Source organism: Lutjanus erythropterus, chromosome 16 (genome assembly GCF_056507025.1).
Source record: "Lutjanus erythropterus isolate fLutEry1 chromosome 16, fLutEry1.hap2, whole genome shotgun sequence".
Taxonomy (NCBI): domain Eukaryota; kingdom Metazoa; phylum Chordata; class Actinopteri; order Lutjaniformes; family Lutjanidae; genus Lutjanus; species Lutjanus erythropterus.
In genome coordinates this window covers 12,558,085-12,578,152 of record NC_139332.1, presented here as the reverse complement: position 1 = coordinate 12,578,152, position 20,068 = coordinate 12,558,085, and the positions used below count along the sequence as shown (strand labels likewise).

Sequence of the window (20,068 nt, the reverse complement as noted above, 5' to 3'; positions counted from 1 at the left end):
AGTGACTGCAGTGACAGCGTGACTATCCCTGCTCCAACAGGAACGCGCAATTATCAGAGGAAAAACATGATTTGAGAAAAGGCTTTTGCATGTGATACTCTTTGTGACTGGATGGCTCGGGGCCTGCTGTGACTCCCTGTGTTGCAGGCGGGCTCGTTTCAAGCGCTCCAACAGCGTGACAGCGAGCGTGCAGGCCGACCTGGACCCCGAGGGCTTCCCGGGGCTCAGCATCGCCGTGCCAACGCAGGACAAGAGTCTCCAGTTCGGCTGTTCCTTCCAAAGGCACTCTTCGGAGCCGGAGTCGGCAAGCCAGTACACAGAGTGTCACCGCACCGTCCACACGCAGGGACAGTGGGCCTACAGAGAGGTGGGTCTGCGCTCAGTGTTTCTGTGTGGGTGATCTCAAACTTTCTCATATCAAGGGCCGCACAACAGATCAGACCATCTCCATTATGAATTTGAGAGGATTTTGTCTCAAAGGAGTCCCCTGTGTATTTTTTTTTTTTTTGATCAAACTAGGATCACTGGACATTACAGCCAATCAAAACAGCCAACAATATTCCAACATCCAAAGCATGTGATAAAAGTAAAAATATTTTATCATATTATATTATATTCCTTCTTTTACTGGGGACCCCCTACAAACCACTCAGGGAGCCTTGTTGGTTCGCGGGTCCCCTTTTTGAAAGCTGCTGTTCTTGTAAACTATATTCAGTGTTTGAAGTGAAAAAAAGCATTTTTGCTCCATCTTAATTAAACACGCAATATGTAAGTTCTGCTGCCAGAAGATACGAACAGAGGAGAAACCTGCTTGAAGTTTTATTACTGGTCAAAAACCCCACTAGGTACCTTTAAAGGTGTAACGTTTCCACAACAAATTTTAAAAAATGCATTGTATTGTTACTTGTTACCCTGTCTCAACCATGTTCCCAATAATGATCTGCTCACTGTACATTACTTCTAACATATTAAATATTAGATGTTTAGTGACTTATGTCCAAAATGTCATAACACTGTCCAAATATTACTATATCATATCAGCCATTAGTCAATGATCCAGTGTCTTTCAGTTGATGTAGGTACTGGAAGGAGTTCAGCCATACCCTATAAAATTAATTGCCACTCGACTAAGACATGATGTTTGAGGATGATGTTTACCAGTTATTGATAGTCCAAATACCCGTGTCCAACACTTTTATCTCATGTTGTCCCAGGACTTTATCCAGAGTGGCTACACCACTGAGCCCTGCTCAGCAGACCCACGGCCCCACCAGCACCCACACCTGCCTCCACGATCCCACTCCCCTCTGCCCATCACCTCTGAGAGAGCCTGGGCGGGGACACCGTCCCTGGAGGGCCCGCGGAGCCTGCCTGATTCGGGCCGAGCCTCACCCTGCATGAGAGACGGAGAGTTCTTCTTGCGCCTCCTGCAGACGGAGGTGGAGAGGATGGAGGGCTGGTGCCAGAACATGGAGAGGGAGGCAGAGGAGAACGAACTGCCAGAGGAGGGTGAGTTTGGGAGGAGGATAAAAAGGACCCGAGATAAAGATAAACGATGAATAATTCTTGGATTTCTAAAACTTCTTATGTGCTGTTTCCTCCCCAGTTCTCGAGCTGATTCGAAATGCAGTTGGCAGTGCCCAGATGCTCATGTCTCAGAAAGTCCAGCAGTTCTTCCGCCTCTGCCAACAAAGTGTGGTGAGTATGTGAGATGATTGCATGCAAAATCATGACAACACACATTAGATATGGTGCTTGGTTTTGCCGAGATTCACCCTTGCCAGGGGCAAAATTAGCTTCGCTGCAAGAACACTAATGCATAAATTTGTCCTATGTAATTTTGTAGTCTTTCTCTGTTCCACAAATCCTTGTACTCTGTCACCCATCACATGTCATGTCCCATCTCGCCATCCACCCAGGACCCATCAGCGTACCCGCAGCCCACTTCTCAGGACCTGGCGAGCTTCTGGGACCTGCTCCAGCTCAACATAGAGGACGTCAGGGTCAAGTTTCAGGACCTCCAGAGGCTCAAGGACTCTAATTGGAGGCTCCCACCTGAAAAGAAGGTGAGAGGCCCCGGGATCCAAACAGCCCTGGTTTCCCTACAGCACTCCCCCAGAGCTAAGATGGCAGTGTGCAGAAGAGTAGCGCAGATGGTCGTGCCCTCCAAGCCTTTGCAGGCTGTGAAAATACAGAACAGCAAGAGGAACTGAGCTGATCTGAGCTGCCCATATGAGACTGTGGAGCCTTAAACTGCTAGAAATCTAAACACATATCAGGATTTTTAGATTTATCACAGCTGATCAGACAGAAGAAAGTGCTAATCTGGTATTGTCTATACTGATCAACTTTGTTATTCTTGGTAACAAACTAATAATTGTCTCCTTTCTTCTTCTTTGTTTACCTTTTCTTCTACCATTTCATTTCCTTTTACGTCATCCAATGCCAACGCATGCTGAGACGCTTTTTGCTGATTTTGGTTATTTGTCTGTCATAATGTCTCGGTCTATGACTCTTCCTCACTTGAATTTTACCCTTTTTGTTGGTGATTTTGCTTTTTGATTTGTCATTCTCCCTGTTTCTCCCACTTTTTTGCATGGGATCCCTTTTGTACAAACCATTTTTTTCCACCACCCACACAATAAATCCACTGTCCGTTTTCATCTGATATTCACGTCTTGCCGTCGCTGGGCCAGGAGGATAAGAAGCTTCCTCCTCCCTTACCAAAGAAGCCAGCGGGCGGGGTGAGTGGCAGCCTCCGGGCCGATAGCACCGCAGACAGTGGCGCCGGAAGCGGAGGAGGTGGGTCAGGGGGCCTGGTGGTGCCTCGCCTGGGTGGACACACCCTACCCATCAGGGAGAAGTCCCTGGACCTCGGGGACCGTCAGAGGACAGAAGCAAGGAGGAGGCTGCTGCAGACCAAGCGCACCGCCTCCTTCAGGCAGAACTCAGCCACGGAGAGCGCCGACAGCATCGAAATCTACATCCCCGAAGCCCAGACTCGACTCTGAACGCAACACTGAGGTGTTTTCCACCCACCTCCTCACTCATCCTCTCGCCCTGCAAAGCTGACCTACAATCTCAGTCTTTCTCTGAGCCCAGTTTTGGATCTTCTGTGGGTCATTGCTGTTTATCTTCTCCCCTCCACTCAGTATTCACCATATTCACACAGCAGCCATTTTACTCTGATGTCACACTCCAGGTGGCTGCAAATTGAGTAAACAGAGAATCTGACAAATCAGAGTAGTCTTACTACTTGAAAAGACAATGGATAGTGAAACTCTGGGGGGTCATTGGGCCATATTACAAGCTAAAACCATATATTTAATAACCCATTAGCTACTGGGAGACATTAGCTCACATTAGCATTCAACAGATTTCTAGGTAAGTTTATTGTTTGATAGTGCTACACAATATAATAGAAAAGGCGTAAATGAATACTGAAATATAAACGTTCATCTTGGACATATTTATTTAAGCCTGGAAGTAACTGAATGTAATCAAGCTCACAATGTAATGTTAACTGTCCTCCTTTCTCTTGTCTGAGTTACAGGGTTAGCAGTGTTTTAGCTGAGAAGAAAATAGTCTGATAATTCTTTCCTTATCATACTTCTAACACTGTTGTGTTGTGTTTGTGATGTAACCCGCGTTAACACTACAAAAATAAAATATCACGTTACTGACTTAACCAGCTAAGACAATAAGGCAGTTAGCAATAATGTTAGCCCATGTTACAAGCTTAAGTACATTCAGTGTGTTTTACGTTAGCCTTAGATAAATGTGTCCAAGATGTGTATTGATATTTCACATTCATTTATTCCTTTCCTATTGTACTGTGTAACACTATCAAACTGTGCTATTCGTTAGGAAGTGGCTGAATGCTAACATTAGCTGTTGTCTCACTGTAGCTAATGGGCTACCAAATGTGTTAACACAAAAATGTGATAAGGAAAAAAATCAATCAGATAGTTCTTATGCTCTGATTAGCTGCTTAGCTTAATGTAATATTTTTGGACACAGGGTATCAAGACAGTTAACGTCACATTGTGAGCTTGAATACATCCAGTACGTTTCACAAAGGCTTAAATGAATGTGTCCATGATGTGCGTTGATATTTCAGAATGAATATATTGTATCATGTAAGATGAACTAATAGTATTGTTAGCAAGGAAGTGGTGGAATGCTAACATTAGCTGTTGTCTCACAGTAGCTAAAGGGGTACCAAATATGTCGTTATAGCTTGATATATGGACCCCTGTCCCTCCAGATTTTCACTGTCCATTGTCTTTTCAGTTGCTGATCAATCGGAAAGTGATGAAATCAGAATGATTTGTCAGATTCTCTGTGTTCAGGACTTGCAACCTGTAATACGACCGTACATTTGAGCTTGGCACCCTGGCTGTGATGTCAGAAGAATATGGCTGCTGTGTGACCATGGTGAATTTCCACCACCTCATTGCAAAGTCACTCCTCATGCCCATTAAACAAGCAATGACAGCCATTTTAGTGTCTTGAAATTTAGACATTTTACTGACACAGAGGCCTAGACCTGAAATGGTAGCTAGCAGATATGAGTTATAGACTTTTTTAAAAGAATTCTCTGGATTACTTTATGGCTGACAACAAACAAGAAACAGTCCACTTTTATAACAGTAGTCAGCTGAGGTTCACGCAGTAGTAGCATGCCTGTGCGTGTTCACCTAGCACTTCTCCATCACTGAAAATAAAGGGCTTAACAGGCACAAAACCTCTGTGTGAGGAGATGACAGAATCTCCCAGTGGATCCCCCTTGTTGCCATCTCTTGAATCAACAAAGATATATCCACACTCTTCACTGGATGAATAAACATGGATATTCATATCTCACCATCAATTTATATGCCCTTAAAGTCAGATGGTTGGCGGTCCCCAAAGAACATCCTCCAAGTATATTCAGTCAACTACAGCTGGCTCCGTTCACCCAGGTGCCATCTGTCCACCCAGGCGCCTGGTCAAAGAATATGAAACTGCCTCTTTCCTTCATTCCTCACGTCCTGCATATCCATCGACTCCCCTCAGCATTCAGCAGTGAGGCTGTTTGAATGTGCAAGTGCTATTTGTACATAGTGTGCACACTCATGTTTGCCAAAAGGAGCTTTTTTGCCGTGTAGCATCACAGCCTTGACAGCCAGAGAGCATCACAGACAAAAAAAAAAGACACAGAGCCGTTTGCTTTTTATGTAGTCTCTCTCAAGTTTCGAGTGTTCAGGGGTGGGATTGCTGGGAATTTTTATGGGAATATATTTTGGTGGCTTTTCAGGACTTCACTGAGAAAGCTCCCATTTCACTGTGAGACTATAGCACCACCAAGTGGTCAAACAAGGACCCAACACCAACAACAGTGGTCTGCAGAGAGTTCTTTCCACCTCAGTCAGGATTTAACAGATGCCCTGATGAAACAGCCATGAAAGAAGATCGGTTTCTTTATTAGTTTTTTTTTTTTTTCATTTCTTTCCCTTGACACACAGTGTCTTTTCTTGAATATTCAGAGTTTAGAATTTAGAAGATGAAGCAGTGGATCACAAAAGGGAAGCACTGCCAAAGTCTTCAGCAGGATCCGCTCACCTAACTTGAAGTAAAATCCTCTTAATTTCCGATGCCACTGATGAAAGAGAGAATGATTTCTCTGATCGAGACAAAACAAAAGGAGTCGTGTTCAGTGTCGCTCCCTCCAAACCCCTTCCAAAGAGTCATCAAAGAGAGGAAACCATCAGTTGTGAAACGATAGAAAAGCAATTTGATTCTAGTGTTTTGTAATGATGCTGAGATTAAAGGAGAAATGTGTAATTTATTTACTGTACTAAATCATAAAATGTCCTTGATATATCAAAAACATGAAGGAAACATGCTAAGTTGAAATACCGTCTTCTCTGACAACAACGCTACAGCCAGCATGTTCTCCTTTTAAATTTACATCCTGGTCCACAGTGTTATTTAGAGTTTAAAATTAATGCCAAATGTTTGCTGAATGACTAAGTGTCTGTTCATGAAGCATAAGAAATCATTAGTGATCTTTTAGAGGGAGAAGATGTTTATAACTGTTGAAGTGAGCAATTTGTTAATGGAGTCTGGCAGGCAGTCACCGAAGTCCATCTCCTGCGTGTGTATTTTCAGAGCAGCGTGCTTTTGTTTTCAGGATAATGGGTTTAGCTTTACAATGAAAGTCAATTAACAGTTATAAACAGCCAATCAACTTACAGTGTAGGACTCGTGCAGGGAACTTGCCTGAACTTTGTGTCTGAGGGTGGGGGCAACTTGTTTCAACCAAAGATCGTATATTAAATAGTAATTCAACCTATTTAATATACAGTCTGTGGCTCCAACTCACTATCTGGACTGCAATACTCATTTTTGAACACTGATCTTACATATTTCTCCTTTACTTGCTAGTTTTTATGAATGGAATTATACTGTATGTTTGCTGCACTGTTCCTTTCCCTTATTCATTTATTTACTTCTTGAAATCATACTATCTGACGTGTCCACTGAAAGTGTAGCATGATTTTAAAAGCTTTGAAAGAGTCTCATTTAGATATTTCTAATCGAAGTATTTTGTATGGATGGTGCGTATAGCCTTGTGTGTGTGTGTGTATACTGTGTGCATAGTGGGCTGTGTGTGTCATGAGGGACGTAGTATAAAGCCCAATGAATACTAAAAAGTCCAAATCAGCCATTTTAAAGACAAAAAAACACAAAATATAAGAATCTTTTAGCATGACCTGTTTTTTTTTTCTTTTCTATTTGGATGGAATGTGTTGGCAAAATGGGATATTTTAATGGGAGATGTATATTTTATAATATAATCTACATTTCTAGATTAGTAGAGACTATTGAGTACAGTATATGTACAAAAAAAGCATATATCAAATGTGAAATACTACAGTATTATTATGATAGATTATAGCGTTGTGTGATACTACAGCTGTGTGGCATATCCAGACTCAGTACATGTGAAAAAGAATTATTATCTTCGGTTTGTGAGTGCTGGGTCGGGTTCACAGGGTATATAACTGGCAAGAGTGTTAATTGCCAAGTATGATCCTCCTTAGGCCTACTGTATATCTGTCTGTGGTTCTAACAACATATACTGCTGTATCTCCTCTCCCTGTATTTCCTCTTTAGAACCAACTACATGTGCCTAACCAGCTATATGTGGAGGTTTCCTTTGAACACAGTTTACAGTATATATATATATAGAAAGATGTGTAAATAGAAAAGTATAAAAACCGCAGAGAATATTGTTAAAGAAAATGTTTTTAGCGTACTGACATGCCATCCTTTGTCTCCCTCACTCTCACTTGCAATACACGCATAAGACTGGCAGATTTTGTTGATGTTAATACTGCATGTTTTATGTCAAACCTCCTTTGAGAAATTTAGCGGAATCTCGTTTTTGACTGATACAAGGAGAGCAAAATTTTGTAGCCTTTTGTGATTGAAGATAATTGACAAGATTTTACAGTGTAAGTTATTTCAACGAGTCTTTGTACAAAGATTATATCCTTGGAGGACAGTGATACTGGCAACCTTGAAACAGCAATCAGCGTTTTGATTTGGATCAATTTAACAACCTCCACTGAAGAGAGTTGCCCTGACGATGAAGAAAAAGGGCTGAGAATCATGTTTTAATTCATCTGCAGCAGTGTGGGTTTGCAGAGCAAGCAGCCTTTTTATCCCCTCATCCTTCCCTCTCCTCTGTTCCCCTCAAACTTCTCGACAACATCTCAGTGGTGTTTGACACAGCCCTCATCAAACAAAGCACAAAAGACCTGCTTTTATACTGTTACTCCACTGTGAAGGCCTCTCGTCTCCACCCTCACAGTCCTCAAACCTACGCGCAGAGGGACAGCAAGGTCTTTCCATTACAAGTCGGCCTTGAGGGTGACCAGGAATCAAAGAGGCTTTGTGGGATATTTCTCCACCGTAGCAACTACTACTTTTTCTTCGATTCTCGCTGACTTTCTCCTCTGTACTTTGATCACATGTTGAGGTGTTAGCCAGCCACCTTGCCTTGAAACAGGTCCATTGCAAACACACTTTCGGTGGTATGATTTCCATTCTTTTTGTTTCGTGTTTTACCGTCCATCTGTCCTTTATCCTCACAGTATAAATACAGGAGCCTCAGCTAAAAATAGCACCTGGGTGTATAGTTGTACAAGCACTCACCACCACACCAGACGGACTACTATACGAACCCTTTCACCTCTTTCTAGAAGTGCAAAAACCCCTCGTGCACAGCCAGACGGACGAGTCAACTCCGAGTACCTCAGTTTCTAGCAGCGGTGTCTCCAACCCCGACCCAGGCCTCTGTCCTCAGGGGATTCTCTCTTAACGCCACACAACCGACGGACCCTGGAAATACAGGACCAGATCGGTCCTGCGGGAATGTTTTCCATAACTCTCGGAACGAACGGGGAAATCCTTTGAGCCCAGATTCTCTAGTAGCCATTTTTCCTGAGACTGGAGAGCAGCAGTGAAAGAAGCGGTGGTTTGAGTCCAGAGCTCAATTGTAGCCAATGTGTGTGTGCTGTATACTGTACATCTGCAGGAGGAATGCTGTAGCAGCAGATTTGAGTTTTAGTTATGCAGACATTTGTGAGAGGCAGAGCTGCTCTGGAGGAAAAAGCAAAGAGTTGAACCTCAGTAGGAGAAGAAAGGGAACTCGGTTTTCCGGCTAAGTAAGTAGAGCTACGAGCTGCGGCTGCTTTTTCCTTGTTCCATCACTTACTGCAATATTTCAACCTGCAGCAACTCAATATAGATACAGCATCAGGAGAGCAATAAACAGCAGCCATGTTTCCATCCAAATGTATCGCAACTGAATTTCAATTAAAGCTATAATATGTAATACTCCTCATTTAAATATCTTAAACACTACATGTTATATATTTTGTTAAGTTAATTTGATGGGGCTTACATTATGCCAAATGTTTCCAACCACCTCCACATGGAGAGAAATCCATAATTTATTCAAGGTAATGGTGTGTTTCCTACTAGCCTTTGCAAGCTAGTAGCTAACTTCCAGGAAAACAAGGTATACATCAGATATGTCAGAGAGCTGATGAATATGACTAAATGTAGCGTAAATAAAACTTTAATATTACCTCGTCCATGAACAGCATTTCTGCTTGAGTCATGCCAGATAGATTTTCATCAGGTATGGTGGTTGTTTAAGAATGACGATAACAACGCCCATGATCCCAAGCTACTTCACAACATCATCAAACTATGTCTTATGTTGTTTTAATGTGAGAGAGACCCCTAGTGGAGGAATTTTTATATTGTGTCTTTAAATGATCATATGAATGCTTGTTTCCATCCAGAAGCGTTGCAAAGGGAGAGGGCACAAAAAAGATTATATAATAAATAGAGTGCCATTAAACTAGGCAGTTTCAGTCCACTGCAGGAATGGTGGACCCCGCCACTAACACTGAAAACTACCACCTTTAAAATCACTAATATACTGTTTAAACACAGTACAGCGATTCCTCAGAAAAAAAATCTAATCATCTTTTATTCAACTGTTTTTAAAATCAAGCAGTTAAAAAAATTCTAAATAAACCACTTGAAAAAATGAATCAAGAATTAATCTCTGTGCACTGGTGGGCAATTTTAATCCACTGTGGGAACGGCAGACTAACCCTGGAAACTGCTATCTAGACAAGGCATTACAGAATGTAAAATGGCTATTGCTAAAAAACATGAAAAGGATCAAAAACAGGCTTTGACTTCATTAAAGTCTTGTGGATTATATCTTTAATAGTTGTTTATACTTTGGCCAAACTTCCCTAAAACTTATTTTTTTGGTTCTCCTATCAGAGGTTTTACTTCCTTCCACTTCCAGAGCAGCTCAAACCATAGAAGATGTTTAACTGAAACTCTAATGTGCCTTTTAGCACTGAGGTGTAATTTTGTTTGTATGTATGCGCGTGTGTTTGTGTGTGCGTGTATTTACATTGTAACGTTGCTTTACAGTACACACACAGGTAACCATGTGGGTCAGAGACAATTGAGCAATTACTGTGTAATTAACAGAAAATAATACCCTGCCACCCTCACGTTTACAGAAGTGTAAATACCTGTTGCCAATGGACATTGCTCTTCTCAATATTACATATATTGTTATTACAATATGATTATTATTAGTATGATTATTGTCATTAAAAGGATTCATTATTGCCATCACTCGCGTTATTATAAATGGTGTTGTCGATTATAGCTATGGGTAAACATTGTTCTGTATTCAAGGGCGAGTCTTGTGTACAATAACAGAAAAAAATAGTTTAATCTATGATGACAAGTCTTAAATCGCTGCTACTAAGGAGACGGAGTAGAAGAGAAGCAAACTGACAATAACTCTGGGAAGACTTTTTTTCTCTGGGATCAATGATGGACACTCCGATGAGGGGTGAGAGATCACCAAAAGAGGAAAGGTAGTGTTGAAACAGATGACTGAATGGAAGATCCACACATAAGACCTTCTTTCTCCATGTGCATTTATTCCACTCTGAACTCTCAGTTCTGCCAGAGGAGGAAAACAACACAGACATCAAACTGACGCAGACTCTACCCTCTCTGTATTCTACTCTATAATGTAGCAAAAACTAAATAGCCCCTCGTTCTCTACTCTGTCCTCCTCTTTCATCTTTTTTCTTGTATTTCTCACTGAACACCATGGTTTTTAATCAGACGGGTTTGATACAGCGAGCTTTTCTGTCTTTAAGCTCAGCTTTACTCTTGAGTTCTCTTGTTTTATACATTTGATTCAGTGCCAAGACAGCATATTGTACATAAAAAAACATTCAATGCTTTTGTTTTTCTCCTATACCAACTACTGACTGGAGCATATAGCAATAGCGATGCCATAAGATATGAACTTTGTTTCATAATGCCACCAGTGGACACACAAGATGCATGAGAACACCACAGTGACCGAAGAGATGCAGTCTGACTATGTGCTGGACGGCAGTGGACGGTGGGCGTTGCACAGTGAAGTGTAAAATCATGATTCTGTTTGTTGTGTTGTGGTTCTCATTTTGTACATATAAAATTTATTTATTGATCTTGTATGTTTTATGGATCTAGATGTGTCAAAGGAGCACGTCTGATAGCGCTGAAGCCCAGAGAGATGGCACACTGTGACGTGGTTTACCCCAACACAGAATGTAACACTGTCAACGTTGTCAAAACATTTTCTAATGGCTAATATTATTACTATTAATATGATTATTATAAAGCTATTTTAGCGAGTTAAATGAGGGGTGCTGTGCCTCCTTTGTCTTTCTTTTGTGTTGATTTTCTGACTCTTTGACTTTTGAATGTTTTAAGCGCTGGAATAAGGACGTATCAAATTTTCCATATTCCCTGAAAACCTGGTTTCACATCTCAATCATTTCTCTCATTTTTAAAGCTACTACAAGGAGTATTTAACTGGTTTTGAAACTGTCTCAGTTTAATACCGATGCCTCTGTATGACCTACAAAAGCAAACAAGACCATCCACAAGATGAGCTGCTATTTATGTATAATTATTCTTAATGCCTACCACTGGGTTGAAATCCTTGAAACACGCCTGTGTTTACATTTTCCCAGGGAAAATCACAGTCAGTTGTACATTAACCAGTGAAAAAGTTTTTTATTTATATAATTTTATTTCTGACATTCCTATTTTGTGGTTATGGTGATGGAAACACTACCACTCATGCCCCCCCCCGACCATCCCCAAAATCAGCACAGTATGAAAGTTCCTTGTAGTAGCTTTAAGTGTTCATGACTAAAGAAGGAGCAATCAGTTAGACTTTGTGAGAAAACATTCTTGACGTTCACTTTCTTCACATTTGCAGTCATTTAGCATTAATTTCTGAGGACATGGACAGCCATTACTCCAGATGGACAGAGGTTACGGCTTAGGCATCTTCTAGAAACACATATGGGAATACTTAAGTAGCAAAGGGCCAATACTTATCGATTATAGAATACTATAGATTAAATGGTTTTTCATTATAATATCATAAGGAAATCCTCATGCTGATTTTATACACCTCATTTTTTTTAAGACATCCATTGATGACAATTTAAAGGAAACCTTAGCCAAAGTGCTTTTCTACGTTACTGTGCCAGGCAGAAATAAACATAACCCTCATAAAATGGCAGTTTTTACATTTAAGGTTTTGTACATGTCAAACAACGAGACATAAAGTGAACAGCAGGCAGGTCAGAGGATGCTGTTACTTTTGGACAGAGCCAAGCTAGCTATCTCCCACTGCTAAGCTAAGCTAGTCATTTGCTGGCTGTACCTTTGTATTTAATGACAAACATGAGAGGGGACTATTGCTTTTACAGAACATTTGTTAATGCAAGACCCAATTGCTAACTGTAACAAACTGATTGAGGAAAATACATTTTGGGGCCTTTTTAACAACTGTGTTAGTCAAGTAAAATAAGTAAAGATTGGAGTTGCACAAAAAAAAGCTTCTTTCAGTGTTATTTTCTGCCTCATTTTGCCATGTTTTAACTCTTTCCTAACCTACAGACATTATCCCAGCAAATCATTTACTGAATATTAATTGACTTGGTAGATGAACATGTTTTACTCACCTGGACGGCTGCAGTCTCCATCAGAAATGTAAAGTAGGGGCAGAGAGAAGGCTTTTTCAAAGATAATTTTTCTTCCTCTCTCTGCCTGTAAGAGTTTGCAATGCAAATACCAAGCAGGTTAAAAGTGAGGACAGAGAACAATTTAGCACCGGGATTCTGAGTCAAATGCACATTCCCAGCAGGCATCCTCTTCCCAGTCAGCTCTTAACTCGGACTGACACACCGAGGGGATATTTTTATCCATTCACACAATAGCTGTGGTAGAGAACTGCACTCTAGTATACGGCCCACTGCTACTGAATATTAAGTGTCCACCTGAGATTTAAGTACATGCAGCAGTAGCCTCGGGGTAAGCAGGTTACAACCAAAGCTCAGGAGTTAGTCAAATATAAAAGTGTGGGAGGTGAATGCATAATGCTGTCCTGAGGCACCAAATGAGGTAGCTGAAAATAAAGAGCGCTAACAAGTGCTGCACAGAACATCAAAACACCCAGAAGTACCAGTGTTATCTTGTTCCCAATCATGGCCGGGCTATATAGTGTGAAAAAAACAACTTATTCACTCAAGTGAGTGTAAAATGCTCTCTTGAGGTTTGTACGTCTTATCAGAAACTACAGAAACTCGAACAGAATGTGAGTTTTTATAAAGGTTCTTTATCTGAGCACAACACAGCAGCACTGAGGGATGTGTGAAGTGCTATCAGACACTTTTAAAGACAACCTCTTGGCCTTGCTATAAGGGATTTCAGTGTTTCAAAAACTCTGCAAGAAATTGTGCAACCCCAAGTCCAAAGTAAAAACAGAATACGATTTGCAAACAAGTGTTTTTTGAGCATCCCACGACTTCCTCAGTCTTCTGTTGTCCTGTTCCAGTTTTTCTTGAAATGAGCTGAGCACAACAATTGATCAGAAAAATCAATTCATCTTTTTATTCAACCATTTTTAAAAATCATACAGTAAAACATAAAAAAAGCTTTGCAAACTGTTTTTTCAAAACAAAGCACTTGAAAAAATAAACCAAAACTGAATCTCATGTATTGTCTGCAGGCAGTTTCAATCCACCGCTGGAAAGGCAGAATCTGCCACTAAAACTAATACCGAGAAAAGGATTTACAAAAGGTGAATACATAAAACAGCTATTGCTGTAAAAAAAAAATGCCTCAAACAATTTCGACAAGGTGCTCTGATTTTATGAATATGCTTCGACCAAACTTCCTTAAAACTTATTTTTTTAGTTCTCCTCTTAGAGGTTTTACTTCCCTCTGTCTACTGAAAGGTCAAAACCTGAATCAATCTCAACTCACTGCAGGAAGGGTGAACTCCACAATTAAATTTGGAAGCCACTATCTAGACAAGGAATTGCAGAATGTGAATACAAAAAATGGCTGTTGCTGAAAAAATACCAAACATAAAAAATATCAAAATTGACTATAATTATAGAAAAATCTTAATGATTATATATTTAATATTTTTTATACTTTGGCAAAACTTCCTGAAAAGTTGAAAAGGTTCAACCTCGCTCTGCCTCCAGAGCAGCTCAAACCCAAAGAGATGTTTAACTAAAACTAAAAAACTAATTTAAAAAGTGTTTTGCATGTATGCATTTCATTTTCAAACAAGACAAAACGACTAGACAGCTGAAACGATGTCAGGAAAGCTTAAAGAAATGAGCAGCAGATTCCCCTTTCCATCAATAATCATTCAATCAGTAAAAATAAGAGCAGTGACACATTTAACATCTCAGCTACAAAGTGATCACAGTGCTGTCCTTTCCATCATAGTGCATACGTTTTCCCTTATCTTACAATCATAATCAACCCTGAGATGAATAAATTCTTTAATATTCAACCTTGTGGAGGTTGAACACCTCTGGGGTTTAAGGCTCACTGGACACCGTCCAGTTTGAGTGTCCAGGCTTCAGCGGAGGAGAAGGGCAGTTCAGGCAGAAGGACATTCAGGCCAGCACTGGGTTGGACGGGGGACCAAGATAAGGGCTGTGAATACCCCAACAAGTACACCTGGACGAGGGACAAAAATCAGTCAGTTTCTTACGCTTCGTGTAGGAGGATCAGGTTTCTGTATTTGACAAGGTTGCATGAGTTTTTACCACCAGTAAAAAAAACACAGACACCATCTCAGTCCCTTTACCTTCGTGGCTGTTGATGTTTTGGGTATCAGTAGTTGCACCACAGACTTGACAGGTCTGGCTGTCAGGATGGCGTAGACGGATGCTCCTTTAGATGTATACCTAGAAAAATTGAGATGATAACTTGCATCAGTGATCTTCATTTCAAAGTATCTGAGAACTGAGAGGTTAAGACATACAACTTCAACAACGTCTCCATTTGATTCCACCTGTGTTGCATGTTAAGAGCCCTTCTAGTGATCTAGCTCTCCGTCTGCCTCTTACCAGACTGGTACAGTGGTGGTCTCATTCTGCATCCTCCAGGGTTTGGAGGCGTAGATGGCCTCCCCGTTGATCGCCAACCAGGCTCCCATACCCCTGAGCCTTTCTTCAAATACTGGAGGGATCATCCCATCGGGTGTGGGACCCACATTCAGGAGGTAGTTACCTCCCAGAGCCACAGTGCGAACCATGTCCTGTAACAGAAATGGGGAGGACGACGACAGTCAGAGTGCTATTCTTAAACACATTTCTACATGTGCTTGGCCTCATTTATGATCAGTATTCTCGTAATGATGATAAAATCAAGGCACGCGAGATTGTAACACAGGAAATAATGAATCAGCAAATTGACTTCCCTCACTAGATTAGACTGATCCCTGGCTTCTATGTCAGATTTATATGTTAGAGATTAGCACAGCTGTGACAGCAGAAATGACCTGTATTCTACATTATATGTATGAAAGCCTTGTACAAAAGCGCACGCAGCCTGTCTAGCATTACAGAATTGGTGGTCAGCTATAAAAATATACTGAATATTCTCACCTTTAAGATTGTGGGTAAATCCATCAGTTCATTCAACTTCATGTCTCGACGGTAACCCCAGGAGTAATTATCCACAGACGTGCACTTCTCCCATTTGTGCTTTGGTACCTCGCCTGGAGTGTACTTGTCATCACAGTTATAGTAGCCGCCATGTTTACACCTACAGCCAGCTCCCCATCTGTCATTGACCACAATGGTATCCTATGACAGGGAGGGTCTGATTAAGTACATGCATCATGTGGAAACAATTAAAGGGATAGTCTGGATTATTTGAAGCACAGCTCCAGTTTGGATGAGCAGAGAGGAGTACCAGCACAGAAGGTGGACCTCTCCCACAGCAGGTCATTGCTTAGCTTCTGTACTGGTACTCCCTTCTGCTTCTGCTAACTGGGGGCGTGCCGACCAGCATTAGTAATACACTGACTATCGATGAGTACCTCATACAACACCACAACAAATGACCCAAACTATTCCTTTAATAGCTGAAAGTCTTGCTTCAAAGACACATGGTTTATCTGTTGTAAGACACCTACTTTGACAGGACTGTCATTGTAGAGCCAGGCCAGGAACTGGGTGGCGTTCCAGTAGGTGTCAGGTGCTTCCCAGTCTCCATCAGACCAGATCAACTCAGGTCTGTACCTGCAAAAAGTAAAGCAAACACAATGCTGTGAGGTTGTATTGACTTTGTACCTTTGTCTCATAGAGGCGCATGTCAATATATAACTAAGTCTGACTTCCATGCAAGTGGTTTTTATAGCTATCAGCTGATGAACTAATTCAAGCGCTACCTTACGACCATGTTATAAAGCTCTGGGAGCAGCTTCTTCATCACAAACTCCTGTGTTTTGAATCCATTCTTCTTGTCCAAAAGGTAGAGAGGGTGGAACCACTCGAACAGGGAGTTGTACAGTCCATAATGCAATGACCTAAACAAGGAAATTAAAAACTTAAAATCATTTCAGCCTCACAAATCCAAAATGAGATTTCAGGGTAATCTATCCCTTTAGAGTGAAACAGTCACATGAACAGGATAAGTTGTATGACTCTTTAATTCACTGAATTCTTGGTATATTCATGAACAAACATTTGATGCCCCACCTGTTGCGCACTGCCTCTCCCAGGTCTCCCACTAGGTCTCTGTGAGGACCAGTATCAACTGCATTCCAGTTCCAGGAGTATGGAGACCCCCAGGTGGTAAATCCTTCATGATGTTTGGCCGTCAGGACGACATATCTGCAGTGAAGATAACATGTAAGGGGTGCCGTTTTCCAGGAACCAGAGCAGAGGAAGTCTTACTGTCTTTGCAAGCATTTTATACATGGTTTGAAATTTGTCTAATAGTTAGATTGTAAATACTTTATCATTAACACATTAGATTAAAAAGGGCAACAGTGACTGGTTGCTTACTAATAATGAGTCCACATTTATCTGCACTGTTAAGCCTCAGCTTCATTACATATTTGTTAGTAAGTCATTAATAAACAGCGATTCATTTTAGGGCTGCAACTAACAATTATTTTCATTATCCATTTATCTGTCAATCAGTTTCTCAATGAGTGAGTTTTTTTAATTATTTTTTTTATGTCCATTCAGATTACTGTCATAGACGACAAATAAAACCAGAAAATACTATCATCAGAGGATCTGGACTTTTTTTTTTCTCAAGAAATGACTCAAAACAAATAATCAATTATCAAAACATTTTGCCATTAATTTAATAACTGACTCATAACTGATTGCAACACTAATGTATATTAGGAAGTATGAAAAGTGTGTTATAACTTATAATGTGTTATGTACCATAATTAATAACTATTTATAGGGGTAGTCTTATTGTAAAGTGGTACCAATATGTTCATTACCAAGAAAGCTTAAAGAAGACACTGTAGAATTACTATAGAGCATTTAATGCTGCAGACTATGGTGTTAAGTTCTATTGAAGCATATGGGAGATACCACGATATTGGAGGAAAACAGTAAACAAATGTGCACATCTGGTAAAAATTTGCCAAGTACGTTATCTTTTATTTCTTCAGAAATGGCCACGCAACGTACATATACTGGGTTTAGTGTGATTCTCCCACTTGTTTGAAGAGAACTGGAACCATGCAGAGCATTAAATGTTGCTCTTCTTTTTGAGTTTCCTTGTTCGGTACCCGGAAGAGACACTGCATGTCAGCAGACGCTCCACGACGACAATCATCAAGATAAATACACTCACTTTGCACCAGAAGCCTTGAATATGTCCGCCCACTCCTCCGGGTCGAAGAACAGGGTGTGAAACTGCTCAGCAAACTCCGGGTAGGTGAAACCCGGCGGGTAGTTCTTTGTCATGAAGTCCACACACCTCTGGTCCGGAGGGTTCTCGCCCTGCCAGTGCCACCAGAACCACTCACTCAAAAACCCGGGGACAGAAAACACTCCCCAGTGGACAAATATCCCCACCTTGGCCTCGTCGTACCATGCAGGCAGCGGTCTGGCGTCCAAACTCGTCCAGTTCGCGTCGTATCGAGCTGCAGTTTGACAAACTACAGCAGCGACTAGGACAAATACGACTAACATGTCTGCAGCAGACTAACGTGACTACTGTTACCTGTTAGCTAACTTCTCGTGCTGCGGTGCTCACACCGTGATGCTACCAGCAAGCTAACAGTTTGCTAAACCTACGATAAAGTTGAATTGTTCCGCTGCTGGTTCTTGTCACGGGTTTTTCACTTTTTACTGAACCCCTGTAGGTGTATTGTTTCTCATCACATGACTGTAATCATATGAATTATCACCTGATCGGACCCGTTCGTCTGTTTCTTCCGCCTCCTTCTTCTTCTTCTTCTGTTAGATCTTATGGCGGTTTGCTGTCATGAGCTCTATTACCGCCAACTACTGGACTTCAACAGCTTTACATGTCTGTCTGTTCTAAATATCTGTATTAGACAAACATTTTATGCGGCATTATCAGCACATTTACACGTGTGTAAAAACACTTTTTTCACAGTGGCCATATTGTTATGAAATAGTAGGGCTTAGATGCACAGTTTCATTTGTCTGGGGGCACTTTTGCAAAATTAAATGACTTATTAACTAAATTAACTTCATACAAAGATTGACACTATAGGTCTATATGACAGATAAATCAGTAGTTGCATGCTTTGGTTACATAATGGTATATCAACTTATTACATGACTTTGTTAAATTCTCGATTCTGATTGGTCAATTACAGCATTCCTGTTATTTTCTGTTCTTCGACCATTGTTACAGACTGATCCAAGACTCTGGAGGAGCGATAAAATCATTTTTACGTTAATATTTTCTGTAAAATGATTGCTTTTTTATATAAGTGGGTTAATGTATGGTGAGCAGGTTATTATTGCAAACTAAGGTTTGTTTTTTCTAATAATGTTCATAAACATAAATCATAATCATAAACTGCTCCTAACCTGGACAGTACTATGTAAGTCCTTTTACTGTGTGCAGGTTATTATGCAACAGCCAAGGGACAATAATGAACATTTACTAACTAGCATGAATAATCAAAAAAGATCTCACTGTGAGTCAGTAAGTTGAGTATCACTGTAGTAGGATAAACACAGGTGTTTCCAATGACACTAATTTAAGTCCCGTTCCATTTAGTGTAGCAAAGCCTTTCCAGGGAGTCAACTTGCAGAATAGCAGCACTCTGACTCTGACCTGAATGGGACAGAACCTTATTTAGTATCACTGGTAAGACGTAACACCTGTGATTACATTACTATTTCATGTCAAAATGGCTGCTGTGTAAAAGGTCTGTTATACTTGATATCAAAAATCCTAATTATAAGAACTGAAGCATTTGCTTGTTGTGACTCCAGACTGTATACTGCAGTCCTACATGGACGGTCTCACCACCAGGTTCATATATTCTGTGTATTCAGTTACATGTTTAACTGTTTGTTGTAAACTTTATGTACAACATGAAGGTCTACATTCTGTTTTAGCTCCTAATTGTCAGGAATTCAAATTCTGGAGGAGAAATACTGAACACTAAAATGCTTTTTTAGTTTTTAATACAGGAAGGCAAACTCCCTCATTTGTGATAAATTTTACCTTTATCAAAAAAAAAGCATCTCCTGCAATTTAGATATTGCACCTGGCCATATTGCAATTTCAGTACTATTACGCCGAACTGATCTGTAATTAGAAAAACCTATTGCAATGCTCTGTCATTCTGACAATAGCTCCCTTTCACAGCAGCTATATTGATATAAAGATACAGACAGATAAGATATCATTCCTAACACAGGTGTTAGGAATGATATTCATTAAGGTCCTCTACCATTTGGTGTATCAGCCTTTCCAGTGACTCAACATGCACAGCAGCAGCAGCATGATGAGTCTGTTTGACCTTGATAAAACAGAACCTTAATTAGTATCATTGATTACACCTGAGTTTACTCTAGTTCATGTCAAAATGGATGCTGTGGAAAAGGTCTATATTCTGCACAGACGT

General features: G+C 40.6%; 2 protein-coding genes across 2 annotated transcripts in view; one reads left to right on the top strand and one right to left on the bottom strand.

Moving 5' to 3' along the window:
• The window catches only part of dlgap3 (discs, large (Drosophila) homolog-associated protein 3), a 162,353-nt gene extending 159,131 nt beyond the window's left edge, over positions 1-3,222 (top strand). Inside the window, exons 9-13 of the mRNA XM_084739701.1 lie at positions 148-367; positions 1,215-1,509; positions 1,607-1,698; positions 1,920-2,066; positions 2,697-3,222. Of these exons, the coding sequence (XP_084595827.1) occupies positions 148-367; positions 1,215-1,509; positions 1,607-1,698; positions 1,920-2,066; positions 2,697-3,011 (1,069 nt within the window). The 3' untranslated portion in view covers positions 3,012-3,222. The remainder of the gene's footprint in view (positions 1-147; positions 368-1,214; positions 1,510-1,606; positions 1,699-1,919; positions 2,067-2,696) is intronic.
• Positions 3,223-14,307: 11,085 nt separating this feature from the next.
• Positions 14,308-18,408, bottom strand: LOC146312806 (tissue alpha-L-fucosidase-like). The gene is made up of 8 exons (XM_084739391.1): positions 17,806-18,408; positions 16,683-16,817; positions 16,373-16,510; positions 16,118-16,223; positions 15,585-15,785; positions 15,045-15,235; positions 14,783-14,882; positions 14,308-14,652 (listed from the first exon to the last, which is right to left on the bottom strand). Exons 1-8 carry the CDS (start codon positions 18,144-18,146, stop codon positions 14,518-14,520), a joined length of 1,347 nt encoding a protein of 448 aa, XP_084595517.1. The 5' UTR covers positions 18,147-18,408; the 3' UTR covers positions 14,308-14,517.
• Positions 18,409-20,068: the final 1,660 nt, after the last annotated feature.